The sequence below is a fragment of the Pagrus major genome, chromosome 10 (genome assembly GCF_040436345.1).
Source record: "Pagrus major chromosome 10, Pma_NU_1.0".
Lineage (NCBI taxonomy): Eukaryota > Metazoa > Chordata > Actinopteri > Spariformes > Sparidae > Pagrus > Pagrus major.
In genome coordinates, this window is record NC_133224.1 from 13,741,158 (window position 1) to 13,766,488 (window position 25,331).

General features: G+C 39.6%; 1 protein-coding gene across 1 annotated transcript in view; it reads left to right on the forward strand.

Moving 5' to 3' along the window:
• The window catches only part of mllt3 (MLLT3 super elongation complex subunit), a 58,355-nt gene that overhangs the window by 28,635 nt on the left and 4,389 nt on the right, over positions 1–25,331 (forward strand). Inside the window, exons 7-13 of the mRNA XM_073474509.1 lie at positions 182–760; positions 10,482–10,551; positions 14,430–14,483; positions 16,910–17,048; positions 17,941–18,037; positions 18,175–18,252; positions 19,276–19,347. Coding sequence (XP_073330610.1) covers positions 182–760; positions 10,482–10,551; positions 14,430–14,483; positions 16,910–17,048; positions 17,941–18,037; positions 18,175–18,252; positions 19,276–19,347 — 1,089 coding nt within the window. The remainder of the gene's footprint in view (positions 1–181; positions 761–10,481; positions 10,552–14,429; positions 14,484–16,909; positions 17,049–17,940; positions 18,038–18,174; positions 18,253–19,275; positions 19,348–25,331) is intronic.

Here is a 25,331-nt window from a genome sequence, read left to right on the forward strand (position 1 = left end):
TTTATACTACCAAGATTGTATTGATACAAAGCTGGCCAAAAGTGGGCAAAGCTTCCCTTTAACTTGCAATCATGCAGTTGGTACATCATGATTTAGACCAGCAACCAATAAATCTAAACCTATTGTGTAATCATTATGTTTACAATGTAGGATGTTTCTCATTTGTTGGCTTATTCCACAGGATGGCTCCAAAGGGAGTGGTACAACCCTTCTCACCACCGCCACAACCACCAGCACTAACAGCAGCAGCTTCTCCAAACTTCACAAACCCTCCAAGGACCACAAAGACAAGCTTCCAAAAGACTTGAAAGAGCCCAAAAGTGCCTTCAGAGACTCTGGCTGGGAATCCAGCAAAGCCCCCAAAGAACCTTCCAGGAAACCCAAAGAGAACCAGCCCCTTCGAGATATCAATCCTAAAATGGGCTTCAAGGAACCCAAGTCTTTGTCTAAGGAGCATCGGACTGAGTTAGTGAACCACGGAGCAGGGCTAAACAAGCGTCTCTCCACCCCCGAAGGTGACGATCACCTTACCAAAAAGCGTAAAAAGGGATTTGTGGATTCATTAGGGAAGCAGACGTCCGGATTAGACGTTCATCATTCGGATAAGAAACTCTTGAAGGATAGATCGCAGATGCGATCAAGTAAATTGCGACCAGAAGGTGACGAGGCGGAGCGCAGGAAGATGTCCACACTTCCACCATTCCAGGAACTGGTGGACCCAAATGACTCTGATATGGAGGACCAGTCAACCAAATCAGATGTAAGTAGAACATCCTTTTGGAATCTTTTTTGACTTTTAAATGTTATCCAAACCAAGGTATAATTTCTTGATCAGTCCTAAGAGTGAAGGATCAGATTTAATAGATGTGTACACCTACAGCAAGCGAGACATGTCTCCACTTTATCATCATGGAGATGCAGCTGTCTGGCCCTTGTACGAGTCCAGCACATTGTACTTACTGATTTGAGCTTTCAGGCCACTTTTTTGGATAAAGTGAGTAAGGGGTTGTGAATGGTATCCAATTCTAAGGGGGAGGAATTGTTGGTGGTCAGTCCTTCCTCTGCATGGAAGGGCTGTAAAATCAAATGACCAACAGAGAGAGAATCTTCTTTAGTGGTGGTCTGTTGGACTTCAGGGGGTTGGGCAGAGGAATTGGAAGAAGGGGTGGGCACCAATAAACCTAGTGGGAGTTCAGCTGCATTCGTCTGGGTGGCCCAACAGGAAGTGGACAAAACTGAAGATAGTCACAAGATGCAGTTTTGATGTTTAATGGATTGCAATTGCCTGATTTTGTACACTGTAAATATGTTTGTATTGGAAGAAATGTAATATGAATGTAGAATGGGCACACTTACAAACCTAAAGTATTCCTCTGTACCTCCACCTCAAGAGCAGGATTAGAAAAACTTAATGTCTACAGTGGCTCCTTTCATGAATAGGCATTTGACTGGGTTGCCTGGTCCACGCACATTTGTTGGAGAACCTCCCCATAAAGAAGGGCTGTTTTAAAGCCAAATAGTAGACAAGAAAGATTTATGGTTTTACAACACCTGAGGAGAAAGGGGGGACGCGACAGTGAATAGCATAGAGTTCCCCTTTAATCCTTTTAGCTTTTGAAAGAAAAAGGGTGAGCGTTTGTGGAAGAAAGGTCTAAATCCCTGTGCTTTGAGCAGTTTTCTTTTATGTGACAGTGTTTTCATTTCTATTCTCAAATGCTTGTACAAAGCGTGGGTCTTTATGAATCTTTCTCTGTAGAGCAGCTTGTTTAGCCAGGGGAGTTATTACTTAGCACTAGCAGAACCTGTGTTTTTGTCTGTGCTGTATGTAAATGCCTTTTTAAGTTCTCCTACAGGGATTGGGGGTCGGGTCGGTTGTAAAGGGGATGTGGGGTGACAAATGCCAGGTGTTTGATTCTCCCCAGGCTAGCAACCCCGGTGGCCGAGTGCCGGGCGGACACAGAACGCCGCTCTAATTTCTCATGTGACCACTTGTTTGATCTCAGTCTTTTCCACTGAGCACTGGGCCAGAAACAGCAGAGAGGAGGAAATGTGGAGTAGGTGATGACATGAAGGGAAAGCAGGCTGGTGTGTTAGCATGAGAACCTTGTTTTTAGCATGCTGGATGTGGGCACAGGCTGAGTGATTTGTCACCTGCACAACTCTGTGTAAAGCTCACATCATCACAGACATTTACTGTAACAGCCTTCTGTTAAAATGTTCTCATGTGCCTTATGTTTTGTGATATTACAAGGATGATTGGTTAATATTGTGCCAACATTATAACAAAACTTTGGTTAAAGAAAAATCAGACTAGTTTAATATCTGGCACTTTGTCTGAGAACACTACTTAACCCTTTAATGCTCTAACCCAGCTTGTTTTTTGTTCCTTTCTTAGCACCTTTGGACAGTACCAACAAATACTTTTTTAATTGATTACAGTTTTTCACAGTTAAAATGACTGTTAATTCTACAAGTAAATCTGTACATATAACATTGTGCATATATATTTTTCTCCTTTTAAAGTGAAAAAGACTTGATTTGCAGCTCGATAGATTACCGTTGTTTTTTCCAGGTTTTATCAAAAGGATCGATATTTCGAGACTTTTTTTTTTAATACTTTTTCGATACTCAGTGTTTTACATGATATGATATCTGCATTCAATAGTGTCAAAACTACTGCAAGATATAAAAATCCCAACTCAGATTTTCAGTCAATTCAGTGACTTTTCCTGCAGCAACATTGTGCACATTGTAAATTCTTTGTGTGCTTGGGACTTTTTTTAATCGAGCATAATTTTTTGAATCCTAGTATTGAATCAAAATTCTAAATTCTGGTGTTGCGACAACCTTAGTGGCCGTTGCTCATTTTTGAGCCCTGCAAGGATCATTAATGTTGTAGGCAACGAGGCAAAAAGTTTGGTTATTAACAGAGTTCAGATGACGACAACTTAACTTAAACCCACTAAGATCAGGCTTTTGTGTGCAATGGGAATGTGTAAACTCGCTTTGATCTAAACGTAAGACCCCGGTGAACACGCTAAATTCCACCGTGCGAAGTGATGACACGTTATCAACATCCGCTGGTGGCACGTAAGTAAGGAAGGAATTTGGGATGTGATCTATTAAGGACGTTTTATTACTGGACACAGTGTTGGAGACAGAGCCCCGTTCATTCCTTAAGATCTGCCAAGTGATGTTTTGAAGCCTAAAACGCCTCAAATTATGACAGTGAAACGAGTCATTTCATGGGGGTTGTGACTCTCAAAATGATTTATCCACCGTTTTACAGACACTAATTTCACAATGGGTCTATTGTTGTTTTCTCTTCTGTTACAACTGTTCCCAGTGCATTTGTGACATGAAACATGATGTCAGTGACGTACAACGTAATGCTTCAGATAAAAATCACAGATGGGCTGCCTTGTCTGCGGGAAGTGGGGAATGGGGTCAATAGGCGATTTTTAGCGGGTTGACCCGCGTTTAAAAAGAAAAACGTGTAGACACGCTAATTTTGGTGGAAAAGCGGTATTAAAGATCAGGGATTTTATACTAAAGTATCTTTTCTCCACCAAACAGTTGAGCAAATGTACATACAACATTTGAACTTTAACATGGACATAAAACAATATTAAAGATAGATATGATTTAAAAAAGTTGAGTTTAGGTTAGATGACCTCGACTTTGACACATCAGAGCATGTTTATAGGTCTTGTAGGTCTGAACAAATCCTTTGCACCAAGGTTGCACTGTCCCCATTAGCAGTAGTACTCTGAATTGAATTAATTTAAAGAAAACTGTATCTGTGAAAATATTTAATTTTAGTTAAAGTAGTAGATCCTTTACCATAATTTAGACATTTCAACTGATATCTGTTCTGTTCCTCTGACACCAAATCTTTGAACACCACTCCTAAACATGCCACATATGAACAGTGGATTTTGCCACAGACAGACACAGACCACCTGTCTGGATTGATACACCCAGGGGTTTAGGGGCACTACTTTCAGATTGCTCAGTAGATGTTAAGGAAATCATAAATTTTTTACAGCCACCAAAAAGTTAAGAAAACCATGAACAGGTTAACAGCAGCATGAGTGGAAAAAAAAAAGCTAATACGTTTTGTGTTGCAAACCACAACATTTTAGCATAAATGATTTGGCTCTGAATGAATCCACAGTGTCATACTAAAAGGCTTCTTAATTCACATTGAAATAGTTTTGTTTGGACAGCCCCTGCTGAATTAGACAAGCAAACCAAATAGTCTTGGTCAGTTTGGTCTTGTTTGCTGGCATTTCTTTACAGCTGTCCTAACTGTGCCAAGAGTTAAGAGAAAACGCCAGATTGATGCCAGCAAACTCCAACTAAAGACTATTTATTTTCATTGAAGAGGGCAGCTTTGGTGGCTTTGAGTAAAGCAGGACAAAGGCTTTAAAAAAGGAGTGGTGGTAAGATTTATGGCACTGTGAAGAAGCTGTCCCATAAACCAACAGACCAGCTGTGTGCTGTTTGTAGGAGGTGACAACCATTGAAGTTGCTCTGCCTTTTGTCCTCACGTCTCTCTTTTTCTCTCATGTTTCTCCTGAAGGTTACTTCTCACCACTTTGTTTTCTTGGGCAGCGTTGGTTTGCAGTAGCAGCTTCCTCTTTTTTAATTTGGGTTTGTATACTGACATCCAAATGTATTTTAAGCTCCCTTAAGACTGACACATTTTAAACCCACATCACCAGTTAACACCAAGGAAACATTTTGTCTGATAAACAGTCCAAAACCCAAAGATATTGAGCTTTCCATCATAGAAGAATGAACCTTGAGAAGCTGAAACCACAGAATAAACCAAATAATTTTGTCTTCAATCAGTTATCAAAATAGTTAAATGTTAAGTTCATAGTAAATGAAAATCCAGTCATTATCCCCCAGTCATGGTAAGTGTTGGTTGTCTTGGTCAACACAGATGCAGTAGAAAAATGTTGGTTATTGTTGTTGTGTTTGTTAAAGTCTTCCTTGTTTCGATGTGACATCACATGCTTGACTAATCACATTGGACAGCCTCTGAAAGTACCTTGAACTTGCTTTAAGCACCAGTGCAGCAGCAGGGCCCAGATTTCCTCCCCACAGTGGGCAGAGAGCAGTGGAAATAAAAGCACGACCTAACCCATGACGGTGTTTATGTTTCATTAAGTTCCTGCAGTGATTTGATGGCAAATTAATGAGCATGACTGTATAGTGGCAACACTGTTTGTATTTGATTTTTGCATCAGTGGGATGAAGATCCTTGATTTATTCTTATTTCATTCAATGCACTGAAGTCTCAGAAAGCCCAACATACTGCAGCTTTAGAAAACTTGCCTTTGAATAAAACAACACACGTGTAGCATTTTAATAAAGGCTGCAGTTAAATAAAACACAGCCAACTTGAGAAACACATTTTACATTTTTTCACATACACAGCAAAAAGAAACACAGTGCAAGCACAGAAAACACAAGCAGACGCAGAAAAACTGCACTTGATTAGTTGATTGACCTCCCAGTGATTCCAGGCTTTTTTGCTGGCTGTTATCACAAACGTCAAAACGTAAAGCAGGGAATAACATTCAGTTTGATTCAACAAATCACATCTGACTGTGGATGTGCTTATTTCATCTGCAGCCAAGTCTGTTAGTGTGTCACACTTGCCCTGAGCACTCACACTGCATCCTTGTTCAAATTTATGAGCTGTCCACACCTCTAAAAGCACTGTTTGAAGAGGTTGGAGAGCAACAGATGACTGTATCACAGTGATTAGAGCTGGCCAGTCTCGACCAGACTACACAAGCACTCACTTTAAAGCTAACTTCATCTCCTGAGCTAGAACAGGTTCTGTTTTTTATCATAAATATTTTTTCTAGATAAAAGACATAGACATCATTTTGTGCAATAAAGCTCTCAGTGGAACTGATCGAACAAACTGACAGCTGTCTTGTGTGCACAGAATCATAGTGTTATTTTTAAAAAAAAACTTCCATTCGCATGAAGAATGACATGCAGAGGTTTTATTCTGAGCTGAGGGTGGCTTGATGCTGTGTATCATTATGACTTTGAAAGACACATTCAGTTTCATTCTATATTGTATTTAAAAGTATTACGTTTAATTTGGCAAAGCCTGCAGAAATCCTGACTCTATTTGATGGCATTTATTTACCCAATAGTCTTGAATTTGTTTTTTACAAGACATACTTGGCCTCTTTGGTGAGAGAACATTTCTCACTGGCCTCATAAACATCACTGCTTTGACCCAGCCTAACTCTTCTGGCAGTCATTTTCAATAGGTCACATTTGAATTCCTTAAAAAGGAACCTAAGCTTATTATTATTAACTGAAATTGCTACTTTAAATCTCCAAATGGAATAAACTAAATGTCTGGGAAGCCGAAATTTAACACTGAAGGCTGAAGTCAAACTGGATCCAGTGGGCACAAATGAAATGTTAGATCACTTGTTACAGTCATCAGAGGAAATATTTTATCATGAGCCATGATTGTCCTCTGATGTCAACTAAAGAGTCCATGTGGTTTGCTGGAATGATGACAAAAGGAAGACTGCCCACAGAAATCTCAAGATTTTTGATAACTATGAACCATATTGGCACAGATATTTTCTTGGCTGTTGTTCAGAACGTATTCCCTCTTTCATTAGCGTTCTCCCATCTCATCTCCCATCACAGCCAACAGGCAGTTCCTGCAACTCAGCAATGAAGTCTAACAGAAGTAGAAATGTCAGTAATGTAGGGAAAAGAATCCTTGCAGTTCTTGGAGCTCTGTCCATTCTCTCACCTGTGCATACCTGGAATCACTGCAGAGAGCAGCTGTGGCTGATTGATTGGCTTTAAATGTTTAAATGTTCAAAAAACTGGTAGCATTGACTCCCCTGTTGCAACATCTGAGAGCAGCTTTTCACTGCCTTCTGAAGGAGCATATTAGCTTTCAGACAATTAATTTAAATTGTCAGCTCATTCTGAGTGATTCGAGTTCTACTTTATGCTGATTCGGTTTACTCTAATTTCTTGGTTCTTTTAGCAGTGAAATGTATACCTTGTTACCAGTTTGTTTAGTCTGAGACAATTACACAGCCCTGAAATAACTCAGTCTTGCCAAGCTTATAGAGTTGGACAGTATGACAATATATTATAAAAATAATCCACATCACAAGGTATTTTTCATATATTATTGTGCTAATGTCCAAAAGAGGAGTGATATACGGTCATTAATCTTTGTTAAATATGAGAACCAAACAATTCCTGAGAGATAAAATGTGTAACATTGCTGCATTAAAATGTCTGAAAACAACTAAACTTTTGTTATAGATTTTGTTGAGCTGTTTTTACACATTATCACAACTGTTTTCAACAAAGTTCAAACCAGAGAAATCCACAAGGTTACTCAAGGTAACGGTCCGTTCATTTGGTCACCTGTTGCTATAACTTCCAGATAGTCAGAGAGTGAGGAAGTGTGTGTTTGAATCCAGGTCAACCTCCCACTAAACTCAGCACTCAGCAGAGACTCTGGTTCTCTCTCTTCTTTCCCCCTCTCCTCTCTGTAACGTTACGTTCATGAAGTAAAGTACATTTCCCCTCCAGCTCCAGTCAGCAGTTAACATTACAGAACATAAACACCTGACAATGTAGGTCACCTCCACTGATCACTGCTGCAGTCAGGTTATATACAGGAGTGAAGATAAATCCACTTTTTAATCCCAAAAATTACAAAGCAATCTCTGAGCTCTGCACCAGTCTGTAAACCGCTCCTGAACAAAGCAGAATCTGATGTGACTCTGGGTGTTTATTCCTCCAGAAGGTCTGGATCTATAACCGTCTCTCTCCTCCAGAGCTGGCCGGCTCCGAGCAGCTGAGCAGCAGCTCTGTCCCCGCTCCACCAAGCCATCTCCACACCACACTCAGCTAACTTCTTTTTGTTTTATTTTGATTGAGGAAGAAATTACATATTTTGCATTTCAGTGGAACCAGAAAAGATCAAGATGCAACAAGCAAGTCTTGTGTTTGAACATTAAACCAGGCCACAGGAAGACACTTAAGGTCTCTACGTTTGTGGACACCCTGGCACACACTCATAATTAACTTGTGGTTGACTGATGTGGTGATTCTTTTACAGCAGTCCTATACATGATGATTTGGGATTCCAAACTAATGTAGTTAGCAGTCTTATGTTTCACTACTGTATGTTGGTGCAGTTATGTGGCACATCATTAAACTCAGTGATTTATGAAGCTAAATGTAGACCTGAGGCCCGAGCAGTAAAGATAGCCTGGCACTTGTCAGATGAAGCCTGCAGTAGAGCCACTCTGTGTGGATTTGTTGGATGGACATTGGCTTAGGGCCCTGACACACCAGGATGACTTCAAAGAATTAGTGCTGACAGAGACGCACTAATGTGCCACCTCACAGCTTGTTAAAAGCAGCACTTAACCTCACCTCAAAGACTCGAGTCAATGGCCAGCTGGCTGCTGACATGCAGTATTCTTCATTTTGTCCCAGTAATATGATCAGGGTTGGCATTCACAAAACCAAATTGTCTCCAGCAAGTTGAGTCCTCTGAGAAAATGTTTTCTCTGAGCTGGAGGAGTTACAAATCACATTCTTCCAGCAGAATTGTCTCCACAGGTGGCTGTTTGACAATGGATTTTGCATACAGTCTCCTATACTATCTCTGACAATGTTGAAATATATGTTCCCGTTTTCTTTCACATATGTTGTGGGGATTGTTTTCTGCTTCAGAAAAATACTTTCACGGGGCCTTTCTTTTGTGTTTCTTCTGTACGTTCACTTTTAATGACTTGATAGAAATGATGAAATATATGTCCACTAAAAAACTTAATTATTTTAGTTTCCATTTCAGATTATATGAATTTCTGATTTGTATGGATGAAAAAATATTAAATGAAAGAATTTGAAAAGAGTTTTTGTTATATTCCATTTATACCCAGTGTAGTGTCCATATGTTTCCAGTAAGTCCATTAGGTTTGGGACACATAAATCTGGTTGTTTAAGATAAATAATGCTTCATCTGCAAAAAGCTAAATAATATGTCCCTTTCCACATATATGGACCCACTGCAGGCCTTCATTAATTTCTTGCTCTAAGTGTTCAACATATAAAGCCAAGAGAAGAGGAGACAGACAACAATACAAATACAAAACAATCTTGGTGTTGTGTTTGTGTTGTTATTTGTTGTGTTCTGTCCAAATGTTTGGACATATGCTTTGGCAAAATTGTTGTTGAACTTTCATTCCAATAAAGCCCCTTTTGAATTTGAATTGAATTTGAATTTGAATTGAATTTGAATTTGACAACAAACCTGCCTTGAACCTCTCTTCAAGTGAATCCTATTAAACAGGTTTACATTTACCTTAATCCTTGCTCTAAGCTCATGATAAATACTTTTAATTCACCAAATTGCATTTTTATTGAGTCCAAATTTCTTTAGTAACTTATATAAAATACCCAACTAACACTTTAAAACACTTATCCTGTATCCAAACTAACCAGAGCCATACTTGTACCCTTTTTTGAGTATTGTCTATAATATGGAGGGTCCTTCTAATACTATCCAGTGTTTGGCACCTTCTGATAAATTTAGTTTGATATTCATTGATGTTGTCTGGTAAGAAAGTCTCATACCTTTTGCAACTGATTGAGGTAAATAGCATGTAGTCTACATTCAAAAGTGAGATTGATAAAAAATTGTTTGGGTAAAATGGTGATAATGTTTCCTTGTAGATGAGGGAGCCCTGCCCTCTCAAAGGTTCCAGTTAAGATGGAACAAAAGCAGAGGTGTTGGCTAACTTTAAAGGCCTTATACCAGAACCCATCAGTGCCTGGTGATTTACTGGCCGTTTTATTTTATATTAATCAATCCCACACTAAATAATGCATTGCAGATGTACCGTTACTTACTGTACTGTACTGTACTGTACTGTTACATTTCATTTACTTTCAATAACTCTTAATGTAGCACCATAAGCACCATAAGCACCTTCTTATCTTGCACTACTTACCACTTCTACCTCCGCCATCTTGTGCAATTACCCTGTGCAATAATACCATTTTTTTTATTATTTTTTTTACATATTTATATTTTGTCTTTTCTTTCTCCTATTTAAATCTTTTTTTAGTATTTTTAAGTCTTCTTGTTTAATGTCCCTTGTACTTATTGTATGTCTGTCTACCTGCTACTGTAACAAGTAAATTTCCCCAATGTGGGATGAATAAAAGTCTAAAGTCTTAATGTGATTGTGGCCAGAACAAAATAGGAGAGGGAATGCTAAATATATTATGGCATGAATGTGGCTAGATGTCAACATAGCAAGTATCTGCCCATATTGGATGGTGTTGCTTTTTTAAATAACTGACTTGTATTGATCAAACCTGAGTCTGTGTCATGTGTGTTTTATTTATCACTTTGTTTGTTTGTTTTGTCTTCTCCTTCCCAGTCCGAACAGCCCAGTCCAGCCAGTTCCAGCTCCAGTTCAGGATTCGCTCCCACACACCACAAACGACAAGGTAATTATCTGCATCAAGAACATAAGTCACAGCTGATCTCATGTTAATTGACTTTTTCTGTCGGTCACATGGAGCATGTAGTTGTTTGGTGTAACTTTCAGTTGTTTGGTAGTTTGGTCAGTGTTAGCGACAGAATTTTCATTTTGTTATCTTACCTGTTGGCTCTGAGTTCAACCATAACATAGAGCAGGGGTCTCAAGCTGCCGCCCCCTCCCCCTCCCCCTCCATCGGGCCTGCGACCTGATGTCAAAATCTAGACTAGTCACAGGAAATGTAATATGTTCAGTTACCACCGCTGACGTTCAGCAAAAATGTGTCTATAGAGCAAAACGACAGTCTCTTTCGGCACTTGTAGACAGCGGATTCATTTTAAATATGTCTGGGGGCAGTTTTATTCAGTCCGTGGGAGTAATGAACAAGAAGGAATTGTTTGATGAAGAGCTGCAGGTAACAGGCTGCACACCACCAACAACTCTCTTTCCCTCATTAACATTATCAGGTTGGCTGATATGAGTTTAAATCTGACATATTGCCAGACAGGTGCGTTTGCTGTTCGCTTTGGCAACAAATCCTCCGCCATCGTCTTGTCAGTCAGCTCTCTCCATGCTAAAAGTTAAATGTGACTCCTGTTGTGCTGCAGTTCTGTTGCTGGCCCGGCTGCTGCGTGGAGTAGACACCTCCAGTCGTATCGTCTGTCGTCAAACTATTGATTTATTAAAAAGCAAAATGACTGTGGGCCGGTGGTCAAGTAAAATAATAAGGGTGGGAAATTAACACCGGCCACTGGCCAAATGCAGTAGATTTATGAAGTGGCTGAATGGTGTGGTGAATTTGATGAAGCCACATTGGTGGGTTAGCAATTTGGACAGGAGATTGTAAGACAGAGAGCATTCAATTGAGTTATACAACTGACCTGTCAGGGCAGCAATACGTCTGTGTTGCTGCTAGTCTGTCCAGGGCTTAAAGTACACCTGCATGGTGCCGGATTTCCTGCATATGACTATTTTAGGAAAAATAAAATAAAATAAATCTGCATGGGATTTGTTTTTGACGTGGTTTAACCAACCATCTTCAGTGCAGCAAAGGGATATCTCCACCTACCAATGGTATGAGGCCGATCGACAAGCGCTAGCCAATCAGAGGCAGAGTAGGTTGGGTCTTGCCAAGAAATGTGATTGCGGTTTGGTATCCCTGTAAAAATGGAAGATACAGCCTTAATTGAGAGAGGAGTTAAGATGGTACTGGGCATGGATAGAGGAAAATGGTGTAGATGGGAAGCCATTCAGCACTTGGTGCCACAAATTGGGAGAGCTGGGTGCTTGCTTCTGCAGCGTGTGTTCGAAGAGGCTACAGTACGACAGCAGCCTTGGGAAAGTGTTTGATTGTCATGAATTAGGTGCCAGTCACAAAGCTTCAGTCCATGCACTCTGTCATACAAGTACGTTACCAGGGACGATGGCTACAGCTGCCACTGTGGCACACTCATAGCAGAACAGGATTTGTCATTCACAATGGCTCAGCCACTGGTCAATCTGTGTAAAAAGCTTTCTTAAGACAAAACTGCCTTGACAAAGCTGTCTGTTTCAAATCAGCATGCCAGCTATTTAAACACACATGGCCTTCACCCAGAGTTTAGACAACGTCTATCTGAAAAGCTGAAAGTTTTCAACGAAAATTGATGAAGCTACTAATCTCAGCATGGACAAAATCATGAACGTCCTTGTTAAGTCTTTTTTGACGATGACCTGGCCAAAGCAACAACACATCTGTAAATAAGTGATGGTGGCCATAGTGGCCATCATCAGTTTAGCAGTTCTTAAAGGACATACATTTTGCTGTAATTTATTTTTTCCATGATTTCATTCAGTTTTAGAAAGAAGCGCTTTATATGTTTCAAATTGTCAAGTCGTCACTTTGAAGTTACTGCAGTACAGTTGACATTCACATGCATACTGCAGTGCACATACAGAGACATTATACTGTGCAATTCTTCATACAGAGAATTAAAAATGGATAACCATGAGTAAGAATTAAATGAATTAATTAAGTAAACATTGTTATGTGATTGTATCGTTGATTTTTTTTTTTTTTTTTCCGAACCAAGACAAATGTTACACAAAAGTATGATTTTAGAATCCACCAGCCTCTGTAGCTGATGGAATAAAAGTGTCATTTCCAATACTGAATTTAATCTCTGTAAGCCCGACCACAGTGTGACACGGGGATAACTGGCTACCACAGCAAGCCTAGTGCAAGGTTTAAATAAGTTATTTATTAGGAAAAAAGATTTGCACTGTCAAAAGCTAATGTGCATACAGATGTTTACTTCTGTTTGCATTTTTTTTTAAAATATGAAGAAAATATGAGTGCACGTGTTGCCAGGTGTCTGGTAAGAGAACAAATGAATTCAATATGTTAGTTCAGTACAAGGTTTCAATACGTTATTTAAGAGTAGGAAAAAAGATTTGCACTAACTGTTAAAAACTAATCATATAAAAATGTATACAAACTGCTGTTTTGCATTTTTGTGTTTTTATGTTAATAATGGGAAAAAAAGTACATTTTCAGAAATATTTCGCCTCCTACGAGATGACAGTACCAGCAGTGGACCCAAGCTAATTTGAGTTTGAGACCCTTGAGTATTATTGCCACTTTTAGGGAAAAGAAAATCAAGAAGGAAGAAAAAGACAATATTATGAGATAAGGCTGTCGGTAAAAAGTTGTAATATTTGTACATTACAGGGTAGCTTTAGGAGAAAAAGTTGAATGTTGTTAGTTATCAACGTCACACACCACTGTGACCTCACACTTAGTTTTCTGCTAAAACACGTTTCTGTAATTATACATCACCATAACTCAGGAACGGAAAAGGAATGTGACCATGTTTCAAGTGTGGTAAAATATCTCCTGCGCTGCCAGGTTGATCAAATTGTGTCGAGCATCAATGTTTTACAATTTGTAGATTATTTGCAGCAACATCCAACATTGGTTTTACTGATGTCCAGGTGCTTCCTGTTGCACCATGTGTTCTCTACTCTATCAGCCCTCTGTACTAAACTGTAAAAATCACTGGAATCATACAAGTCAATAGAAGTGATAATTTCCATTTCGCAAAGAAATAGACGTAACAGCCTACTCTACAGTCTACTCTACATGTATTGTATGAGTCATGGACAGACATGGATATAAACTGCAACTTGACTGGTTGGCAGAGGCATGCAACGATTGCTAGTAATTCTAGTATTCTTAAAGATTTTCTGGGTGATTTTTGGCTAATATTTAATAGTGACAGGTGAAGAGGCAGGCCAGAAATGGAGAGAGAGGATTATGACATTCTCAAAATTCTGACTTGATTTTTAAGATATTTGGATTTCATTCTGATAAATTTTTTTCTCTAACCGTTGCTAAAATATTTTTTCAGCTTAACCCACTTATCTAAATCACTTATTTGAAAATGAAAACAAAGGCACTGGCAGTCAGTGGTACTAACCCTAACTACATATTGCAGAGCACCATCCTCATTCAACTTTTTTTTACTTCCAAAACCAGTGAAGGGGTAGAATAATAACCTGCTGTATGTTAGAAACCTGTTTAACTGTTTATGTTGGTTCCCTTTTGGAATCTGTCGCCACTACAACTCTCAGATTCGAGCAGTGAAAATATAGACTGAATGTTATCATAACTGCTAAAAATGATGTCCCAAACTATAAAAACAGTGAAAGAAAAAGTTGTTTTAAAAGCTCTAGAAGTCCTGAAGTACTGAAAATAGTCCAGAATGTATTGTTTGGTCCAAAGCTTGGGACAGTTTTTGCTTTTTTGTAGCATCTTGTCTTGAGGGTGACCTCTGCTTGTGTGTTTGTAATTTTCTCTGGATGCAGTGGTGGACTTCATCATCAGGAAAAGGGTGGCTATTCCTGCCACCACCCACACAGGTAACAGTTCCTCTGAGACCTGTGAGGCCCCCACACCCTTTTCACATATGCATGGAGAATATCTTTTAAACTTGTCTATATGCATGAAAACCCATGCATCTCTCTGCAATTATGTGGTATCAATGATATGATGCCACTCTCCAGAGCACCCATCACTGCTGATCCAGCAACATGTGTATATATGTCTTCTTGCACCCCATGATGTCTTGGTAAGGGAACGCACAATTATATCTTTATTATACCCCCATTGTTGTCCAAAAACTATTAAAAACACAGTGTGACTCAGTGAGTCACACTGTTGCACTGGGTGACATATTCCTAGATTACCATGAACACACACACACAGTAGTTTATTTTGTCTCAATCCCACAGGACAGTGTATGTGGGAGCGTGCAAGTAATGTGGAATAATCCACCACTGAAAATAGTCCCCAACAAATGCAGTTTCCTCAAAACTGCAGTGAGCAGTTGTTTTATGAAACTATATATTTTTGACTGATACATGTATTTATTTTGTTACGACTTACCTCATCAGTAGGAACATGTTGGTTCAGAGCTGAGAGCTGCAGGCCAGTTAGGAAGGTGATAGACGGACTAACACATTGCTGGCTTCGGTCTTTCTGTGGAATTTGTGGGCAAAAAGAAAAATATAGAATAACTGCATCCTTGTCCTTTAAAACCAAACCAGCAGCAGTTCTGCAGCCACAAGCTCCACTGGACCATCCCATCATCCCTCCACCTCACATCATGATTTGCTGCCTTGTTGTTGTTGATTTTGTGTGTGTGTGTGTGTGTGTGTGTATATATATATATATATATATATATATATATATATATATATATATATATATATATATATATATATATATATATATATATATATATATATATATATATATATATATATATATATATATATACACACACACACACACACACAGAAAGTATTCAAACCCCTAATTTTGTTATGTTGCAGCCTTATACTAAAATTATTATATACTTAAATTATTTTTTCCCCTCATCAGTCTAAAAACTTTAATATCACATTGACATAAGTATTCAGACCCTTCACTCAGTACTTAGTTGAAGCACATTTGGCAGCAATTACAGCAGCAAGTCTTCTTGGGTATGACGCCACAAGCAGGTCCTCTCAAGCTCTGTCAGGTTGGATGGGGATCGTCGGTGGACAGCCATTTTCAGGTCTCTCTAGAGATGTCCGATTGGGTTCAAGTCAGGGCTCTGGCTGGGCCACTCAAGGACATTCACAGAGTGGCAGAGCCACTCCTGCGTTGTCTTGGCTGTGTGCTGATGGTCATTGTCTTGTTGGAAGGTGAACCTTCGGCCAAGACTGAGGTACTGAGTGCTCGGGACCAGGTTTTCTTTAAGGATATCGCTGTACTTTGCTCCATTCAGCTTTCCCTCAACCCTGACCAGTCGCCCAGTCCCTGCAGAAAAACACCCCCAAAGCATGATGCTGCCACCACCATGCTTCACCTTTGGGATGGTACTGGGCAGGTGATGAGTGGTGCCTGGTTTCCTCCTGACATGATGCTTAGAATTGTGGTCAAACAGTTCAATCTGAGTGTCCTTTAGGGGCTTTTTTGCAAACTTTCACTGAGGAGAGGCTTCCATCTGGCCACTCTGCCATAAAGCCCAGATCGGTGGAGTGTAATGATGGTTGTCCTTCTGGAAGTTTCTCCAGTCTCCACACAGGATCTCTGGAGCTCAGCCTCAGCCAGAGTGACCATTTGGTTCTTGGTCACCTCTCTTACCAAGGCCCTTCTCCCCCAATTGCTCGGTTTCGCCGAGTGGCCAGCTCTAGGAAGAGTCCTGGTTGTTCCAGACTTCTTCCATTTAAGAATTATGGTGGTCACTGTGTTGTTGGGGACCTTCAATTCAGCAGAAATGTTTTTGTAGCCTTCCCCAGATCTGTGCCTCGACACAATCCTGTCTCTGGGCTCTGCAGGCAGTTCCTTCGACCTCATGGCTTGGTTTTTGCTCTGATATGCATTGTCAGCTGTGAGACCTTATAAAGACAGGTGTGTGCCTTTCCAAATTATGTCCAATCACTTAAACTTACCACAGGTGGGCCCCAGTCAAGGTGGAGAAACATCTCAAAGATGATCAAGAGAAAGGGGAGCCACCTGAGCTAAATTTCAAGTGCCAAAGCAAACAGTCTGAATACTTATGTCAATGTGATATGTCAGTTTTTCTTTTTTAATACATTTGCAAAAATTTCTAAAATTCTGTTTCTGTGTTTTCATTATGGTGTACTGAGTGTAGATTGATGAGGGGAAAAAAATTATTTAAATGATTTTAGCATAAAGCTGCAACATAAAATGTGAAAAAAGGGAAGGGGTCTGAATACTTTCTGAATGAAACTCAATTCTACTCTGGTCTCATGTGTTCTGTCACACTGACTCACAGTGCTGGGCCCGTTGCAGTCAGTCATGCAGGACTTGCACTCAGACGACAATGATGAAGATTCAGAGGACGACGATGACAATGACATGGATTCCGACATGGAGCGACCAGCACACACACATCTCACACACCATCAACGCAGGTTAGTAATTTGTCACAACAGGCCAGGTTGTTGATTGACCTGTTTGAAACTGTACTCACAGACACAGACTCAGTTGAGTGGATCTTGGCTTGTTCTCACAAGCAGAATGGTGAGCTTGCAGTCAAAAGCAAGTCTGGGTCTGGCGCAGGGCTCTGATTAGCCCATTGTGTGCAAGGCTCCAGTTAGAACTTGTCTGAATTTCCACTTTACCCTCAGTTTACTTCATTGTACCCCCGACTGAGTGCCTGTAAATATGCTTTCAGGTTGGCTATACCCCTGCAGTAAAGGCAGCATTATTAATTATAGTATAGACATGTCAATCAGTTGGCATTGTGTAGACTGATATGATGGTTTAAACCACTGTGCTGCACTGTAATCTGGCACTTTCAAAGCTGCACAAGTTTATATTGCTATACTCACAATGGATGAACTGACTATGTAATGTGAAAGATGTTGTTTTCAGTGATGAACCCACAGAGAATTTTCACCAAATGTCCCGCAGCGAATGGAGCTTTTCAGCCTCTTGTAGCCAATTTTATGGTTTCAAACTGACATTTGAAACATTAAGCAGCTAAAGAGGCAGATATTTTTTCTCAGGAGGTGTGTGGAGACCAAAACAGAACTAAAAGAAGAGTGAATATTTGATTTACATTCATTAGGTGAACACAACTCCAAATAAATGCCAATGTCGCTCTGTGTCTGCAGGGTGCGTTTGCTAACTGATATTAGCCATATCAGCATTACAACGATAAAATATGTCAGATGTTGTGTTTACAGCTTGTTCTTCTGCCCTCACGTGGTAAAACAAGAACGAATTCAACTTTAATTACTGGGATAACCAAAAAACTAACCTTAACTGAAGAGTTTGTTCTTTTCTCCTGTTACTACCCAGGGTCAGTTTAAGTGATGGCAGTGAAAGTGACAGCTCCTCACCCTCACCCCCATCCCGCAACGAAGCCCCACCCTTATTAAAGACTACTAATAACCAGGTAAGATTATTATATTATATCAGATATCAGGTATTTTGTCTGTGCAATTTAATGTACCACAAGAACCGAGGTGTGAATTTAGCTCCAAGTCATGCAGAGTGACCGTGACTCGATGTGTTTCCCCTGCCCTCTGTCAGATACTGGAAGTGAAGAGTCCAACCAAGCAGGCCAAGCAGAGCAAACAGGACAAGAACAAAAGCCTAGACTGTGACAAGGTACAGGCTGCTTTTTTGTTTTTAAAAAAAGTATAATAGAACATGTCTCTGATGCTGTTTGGCTTTTGAAATACCAAAATACTTATTTACATGTTTGTTTTAGTTCACATTTCTGTTCTGGAAATGTATGCAAATTAGTGCATTTTTAACTAGATAATGCCTCATATGTATATGTAAGCATATGATTTCAGAAAACTTGTAATACAAAAAATACTTGTCTAAATTTAAGTAATCGACTGGGGAAGTTTCAAGGTGATATCTATCAGTTAAACTGTTTACCCTGTTTACCTGTAGTGTTTCCCTGTCAGGAGAAATGTGAGGGAAACTGGCTCGTAATAGTTTAAAATTTGACTTAATTGACAAAATCCATCACTTGGAAGGCGTAGTGGAATATCAGTGTAATTATTGGAGCCGTTGGCTGCTCTGTTCGCCAAATGCAACTTTACAAGATGTAGACTAATGAAAGCTATCATAACTTAAGTGGTTAAATTCATAATCTTATTGACTTCTTTTCTGATCATATAAATCCTGATTTAAATAAAAAATATTCTAGGTTTAGACGGTAGTGTTTGGGCAAAGTTGTTGTACAGCTGCTCGTGTTTAGATAAAAGCTGAGATTTAAGAACTTTGGCTTCTTGTGCTACATAGAATTGCATGCAAATTTCCCTGTTGTGGGAGTAATAAAGGATTATCTTATCTTATATAAAAAGGTGTTTTGTAGATAAATGATAATTTAATAATGTAAGGTGTCTAAAAACATTGTGGTACCAAAACTGAGGCATCTCTCAGCATCAGTACTGAAGAATTCCAAACATACGTGTGTATGTGTGTGTGTGTGCGCACGTGTGTATGTGAGACTGCAGTTGCAAATATGGCTCTTGTGTCAAATGCTGCAGCCTTGGACAAGTCTGGTATGAATGGGTTTTAAGTGGAATTGAGCGTGTGTTCATTATCCTGCACATTACTGTATGAAAGTGGCCTGTGAAAGCCATAAAGCTAACAACATGTTGCTGTGTTTCCCAGGCTTACCTGGACGAGCTGGTGGAACTGCACAAAAGACTGATGACACTAAGAGAAGGTCATATACTGCAGCAGGTATGTCTGATACACTGTGATGTATCGTCACTGTGATCTGAAGGTATTATGTGGTGATTACTGTCACGTCCTTTCTGATGTAGCTTTCTTACTGAACCTGCCTCCTCTAATTCAGCATTAACATCTCCCACAATTCATCTCACATGGCACACACTTCAGATGAAGGTGAGCTTATGGATGCTTAAATACTCACATGCCACCAAGCTATAAGGGAACACTGTAGATTCAGATTCAGTGTGCTGCACTGCAGTCATCTGGTGGTTGAAGCTGCTCCCTCAGCCTCCGCTATACTTGATGTCTCCCTGTATTACTGTTAAAAAGTCTCTACGTCTATGGTCTCTCTAGTAAATGATGAGGTCCATAGGGAGAAACTTGGTCTGAATGCTGAGGACATCATTTTTGAGATGAGCTGAAAATATTTCTCCTATCATCTGTCTACATAATGCATTTGAAGTGAATAACTCAGGCTATGTGGGTGGATGGGTTTTTTTTCCGAGGATTGTGCCACTGCTATGATTTTTTTTTACTTTTTTACACTTGAACATCTTAATAAAAAACTGAACAATATATTTTCTTTCTATTCCTATCACACAGTGCTACAGAATGCCACATGGTAAAATAATAAAGATGCCTTCAACTTCCCAGCTACTTCATAGACAGATAATGTCCTGTGACACAAGAGCCTTGCCCCAAGTGTCTGTATGCTCGGCCATCACTCGCTATCGGTCTGATATTTAAAAATTTTGCAAGCAGTTTGGGTGTTTTTCCCATTCAAAAATAGTCACAGCGATGAGTGTGTTGGTCGGTAAAAGGTCTAGTGTGGGCTTAAAATGATCTGCGCAGTCAGCTAACGAAAGTCAAAAACATTCAGTTAGTATTTATTTTCATCACCTTAAGCAGGATCTCTGGAGCATCCTGTATCAGAAACTCTTGGCTAATGTAACATAGGGGTGTAAAGATCCATCGACCCGGATTGATAGATCGATTCAGTGATCGATTCAAACGTAACTGTCACATTGCAGTGTGCAAAACCTTATCTGAACAATCAGTCTTCTCTGTTAATAGAGGAACTGTTTACCCACTGAGCTGAAAATGTACTAATGTTTTCAGTCGAGTTGTTGTGGCTGAAAGTCAAACAGCAGGTTTCTCACGGCCAGTCCCCCTGTATAGACACACCTGCACCTGCTTTTGTTTTAAGCTTCCCGTGGACACATGTTGCTAATTAGTGTTTCGCTACAAACACTAAATACAATGCATGTGGTGGTTGCGCATAATTTTATGTTACAGCTCCAATGCTACGCCTGTGTCAAATAAATAAAGCTAACTTCATTAGGAGAGCAAAGCATACTGGTGTGATTTAGAGGACCAAAATCATTTGGTCACAAGCTTCACATATATTACTTTGTACTGGAACACATTTCTAATCAGCCTCTGCAGTACAGACATACAGTCTGACTTCTTATAACCTCAAGGATAAATCCAGAAACTAAAACTAAAATTAAAAACAGATGAAATACACATCTAATTCAGGAGACCAACTAGGGAGTCTACCATATAACTACAACAAAACAAAAAAACATAACTAGATAAAGATTTGATGGATTGTTTGTTTGTTTGTTTTAAATCTATGTTTTCCAAAAATCCAATTAATGTTGATAAGCAGGCTAATGTGTAATAAATGACCAAATCATCCCAGATGCAGTATGATAATCCGTGTACCCTTCGTTCTTTCGTTTTTTCGTTTCAAAACCAAATTAAAAAAACGGAAAAACAACTTTGTTTTTCTGTTATTCTCTTTTAAACCCAGAACGAAAAAACAGGAAAAACAGAATAACACAAAACCACATTTTGTGCCTGTTATTCTGTTTTAAAACAAAAACAGAATATCGTGAAAATTAACTATTTGATTTTTATTGTTTTGTTATTTTGATATTCTGGAAAATTCGGGGAATGCTGGGAGATTTTTGTGGAGTCAGAGGCGCACGAAGTGAGCGGGAAAGTTGAAATCGCAGACTCTCCAAGTAGAATGGCCGCACTTCAGCCTTATGCAGATCTAATCTGCGAACTTTTTGAGAGTGGGAAGACACACTCGGAGATCAGAGATGTCCTGCAGCGCGAAGGTGCCTCACAATGCTCCGTAATGAGTATTAGGAGGTTTTGCATGGACCTGGCGATGATGTAGCGTACACACCACAGACCCGTTATTACCGGACTGGACAGCAGCCGAGAGATTTATTAGGTTAGGCTACCCTATTATATCCAATACAATCATGATCTAGTCTGTCCTGAGCCTACAAAATAACGTTTGAGAAATGTCTGCATGGTGTAGGCTACACCTGCTTACAGTGCAGCTGACAGATGTGCAGCCATATATATTTTCCTCATCGCTACCTGAGCCACCATCTGATCCTTCCTCCCTCACGTCCTGAGGAGTCTCCTGGACATATTCTGTATTCTGTGATTTCCCTCTTTTCATTTCTAACCGTTCAGTTTTTGCTGGTAAACGCCCGGTGTCTCCTTTCTTTCTCTCTTTCTGTCGCTCGCTTGCACGAACACGCGCGATCGCGCCCGATTCGCATACCGGTAGGCCTATACAGGTAAAAATAAATGTGATAGTATGAAAACATTAGCCTACATATTGTTGTAAATATTTTTCTCTGACAGTAGATTAATAATTATAGTAAAAGGTACAATAACCAATGCTTTTATTTTGAAATAGAAATGTGTTGTGTTGTCTTCCGTTAGTGTAGCAGACGTTAAGTTGCTACAAAGAATCTTCTGGTTGCTAGGTAACGAATCGGACCTTTCCTCCTCGTCTTTTTTATTTTGCCTCTGTTGTTTTCCTCCTTGTAACTGTTCAGTATTACGTGTTTTAATCAGTAAATGTGATCGGCATGAATGAGAAGCTGTGGTGATCGCCGTTTTTTAGAAGCTCCAATATGTTTTACAACACATAGACTATTTTGGAAAAGTCATGGACTGAGAGACCTGTAGTTTTAATGTAAACAAAGTTATTTACAAAAGAAAAACCCAAACTGTCTGTGAGACTGTCTTGGCCATTCTAGTTACTCTGACAAAAGTGCATATTTAAGCCTAGAACAAGCTTTAGTTGCCAGATCTATTTTTATTAATGAGAGTTTTAAACCAAATTCTACAACCTGTTGTACAAATGACCCACCCTCTCCAGGAGTGAAGTCCATATTAGGAAATGTGCGTCACCCACCAAAGGTGAAGGTGATCTCTCTCATTATGGAGCATTGCGAGGCACCTTCGCGCTGCAGGACATCTCTGATCTCCGAGTGTGTCTTCCCACTCTCAAAAAGTTTGCAGATTAGATCTGCTTAAGGCTGAAGTGCGGCCATTCTGTGATTTCAACTTTCCCGCTCACTTCGTGCGCCTCTGACTCCGCAAAAATCTCCCAGCATTCCCCGAATTTTCAGAATATCAAAATAACAAAACAATAAAAATCAAATAGTTAATTTTCACGTTATTCTGTTTTTGTTTTAAAACAGAATAACAGGCACAAAATGTGGTTTTGTGTTATTCTGTTTTTTCGTTCTGGGTTTAAAAGAGAATAACAGAAAAACAAAGCTGTTTTTCCGTTTTTTTAATTTGGTTTTGAAACGAAAGAACGAAGGCTACACGGATTTATGATGCAGTAAGTAAAACTTGTGATTATGTTGACACAGATCAGGCAGTGATCTTTCTATTTAGATCTTTTAAAATAAATACATTTATTGGAAATGTGTTGACGCAAGATCATTGAGTTTATGTTTGGCCACCATTGGAGACTTATTGGGTATAAATTAAAACCAATAAAATGACTACATTTCAAGACACTGTTTTAGGGTTATTATTTATGTATTAATAGTTTATTTGATACAATATACAGAGAAGGCTAAAACACTTGTGTGATGCGAGTATCGTAGTGTTTATAGCAGAAGCTAAAATTCAATACCTGTCCCGAGACAGCTTCATGACAGGTTTGTTGCCTAATTAACCAGGTTTTGGTAGCTTCTAAAATTTGATTTGGAAGTTTGCAGGAAGTTTAAAATGATCATGTAGATAGCTCCAGGACTTTGTTCCTCTCACAGAAATGGACATTTTGCAGAATGGAACTTGAAGCTGCATGCCTGTAATCTCTTGTTGTATTTGCAGTGCGGCTTAGGAGCAAGTGTGTGTGCTAAACTTAAAATCTTGTTTTTACATAAAATGCAGAAGTTATGGTACTTTAGTTGCTTTTTGTCCAAGATTTTCAAGACCTGATGGAAAAGACAGATTCATAGGAACAGTTCACCCAACAATGAAAATTCAGTCATTAATTACTATCTGCTGAACTGTTCCTTTAACTACAGACTGGTGGCCCAGGGACCAGGTAGTTAAATCATAGGACAGATGTGAAAGTATTGTTGAATTTACAAACAGCAATGCACAGTCGAATGTCAAGCAATTCCTCATCATCTTAAAACAGCTAAGATGAGCCTTAACTTTTAGTAGTGTTGATGTTTCCTTTAGTGAATGTCATGTTTAGACTGTGTTAGTTGTTCAAATACCACTGCCAATCAGAAAACATTGAATGTAGTTGCGGTTATGGCTTTGTTATTATCTCTTACATTCCTACATTATTATCTTCTATGCAGAAGTTTGCCTGAACTGCCAAGCTCCAGATAAAAAAATGAAAAATGCTTTTGGTTCTCTTCAGTTTTCCCCTGATCTCAGCATAATATCACTACATGCCAGTGCTATTGGTCAGCTTTATTGTTGCATTGGATTAGAAGAGGAGCTGTGATCTGTTACAGATCCTCTGCAATCTGCAGCTTCATCTGGAAGCAATGAATTATTTGGTTAACCTCTCTCCTCTCTCTTAAGAGATTGCATGTTTCTTGCTTATATTCTCGAGGCCTCTCATATGACCGTATTAGTGGATCTTCCCAGCTGCGGCTGCCAAGTTCTGCCTCGCTCTCCTAACAAGACGTCTGGCTCTAAAGAAAGAAAGAAATCCCATCCAAAACAGCATCACCCGCGCACAGCTTTAACTTGCACAGTAATCAGGCTAATCTAGCCGAGTTCACCAACTGGCTCCACTTCCTGTTACAAGAGATGGGAATGATTAACTCACAGCCTCTCCTGCACGCTGGTGGGGACCACAGAGAGCGCTGTGATGCACATGGTCTTGACAGTGGACCCCAACATGAGTTTGGTAGCTGTTTCCAGTTGAAGTGGATCTTAAACAGCACTGAAAATGAGACCTGACTATCAAAAGGTGGAATGAGAGGTAACGCCTGAGCATCTGACTTAAATCTGCCCCGTCATGAAAACGGGCTGTAATTTTCCCCACATTTTTGTGAACTCTACCTACACCAAGCTATATTGGATGGTATTCCTTATACTCCCCCAGGACTCCCAACCTCAAGCCTCATTTTCACTTCTGGTCTGAAGTCTGAAACCAATAATACACAGGAAAAGGTACAAGAGGGAGGAGGCCGCGCTCATTTTCATTAACATTTCTACCCTATGTCTGACCACATCACACGTGTCCACACACATTCTTTTCCTCTTTTTGCTCGTAAACCAAACTTCTCCGCTGAACTACATAGCTGTGGGCTTTTCTGACATGCTAGCCTTTGACATGTTAAGTCGAAGATGTTTTACTGATCCAATTAAACCACTGAATGTTTCGAACAGTCCTCGCAACAGGAAGCTCTGACAAATGTCATTTCTGTTATGTCTTTTAAAAAGAGCTCATTTTTACCCTCAAGTTTTGTTTACTAGAAAGTGTTTAAATTATTTAATGTTCAAAAACCTGCATTATTTTTCAATTTGTGTCCATAGCTATAGCACCTCTATTCACCCTCAGTCTGAAAGCTGCGTTTTAGATCCTGTCTCTTTCCAAAAGTCCAGTCTGCTCTGATTGGTCAGCCCTCACGGGTCTGAGCAGGCAGCACTCACCGTGTTTCCACCTCAGCTGAGTGGTGACTAAGTTT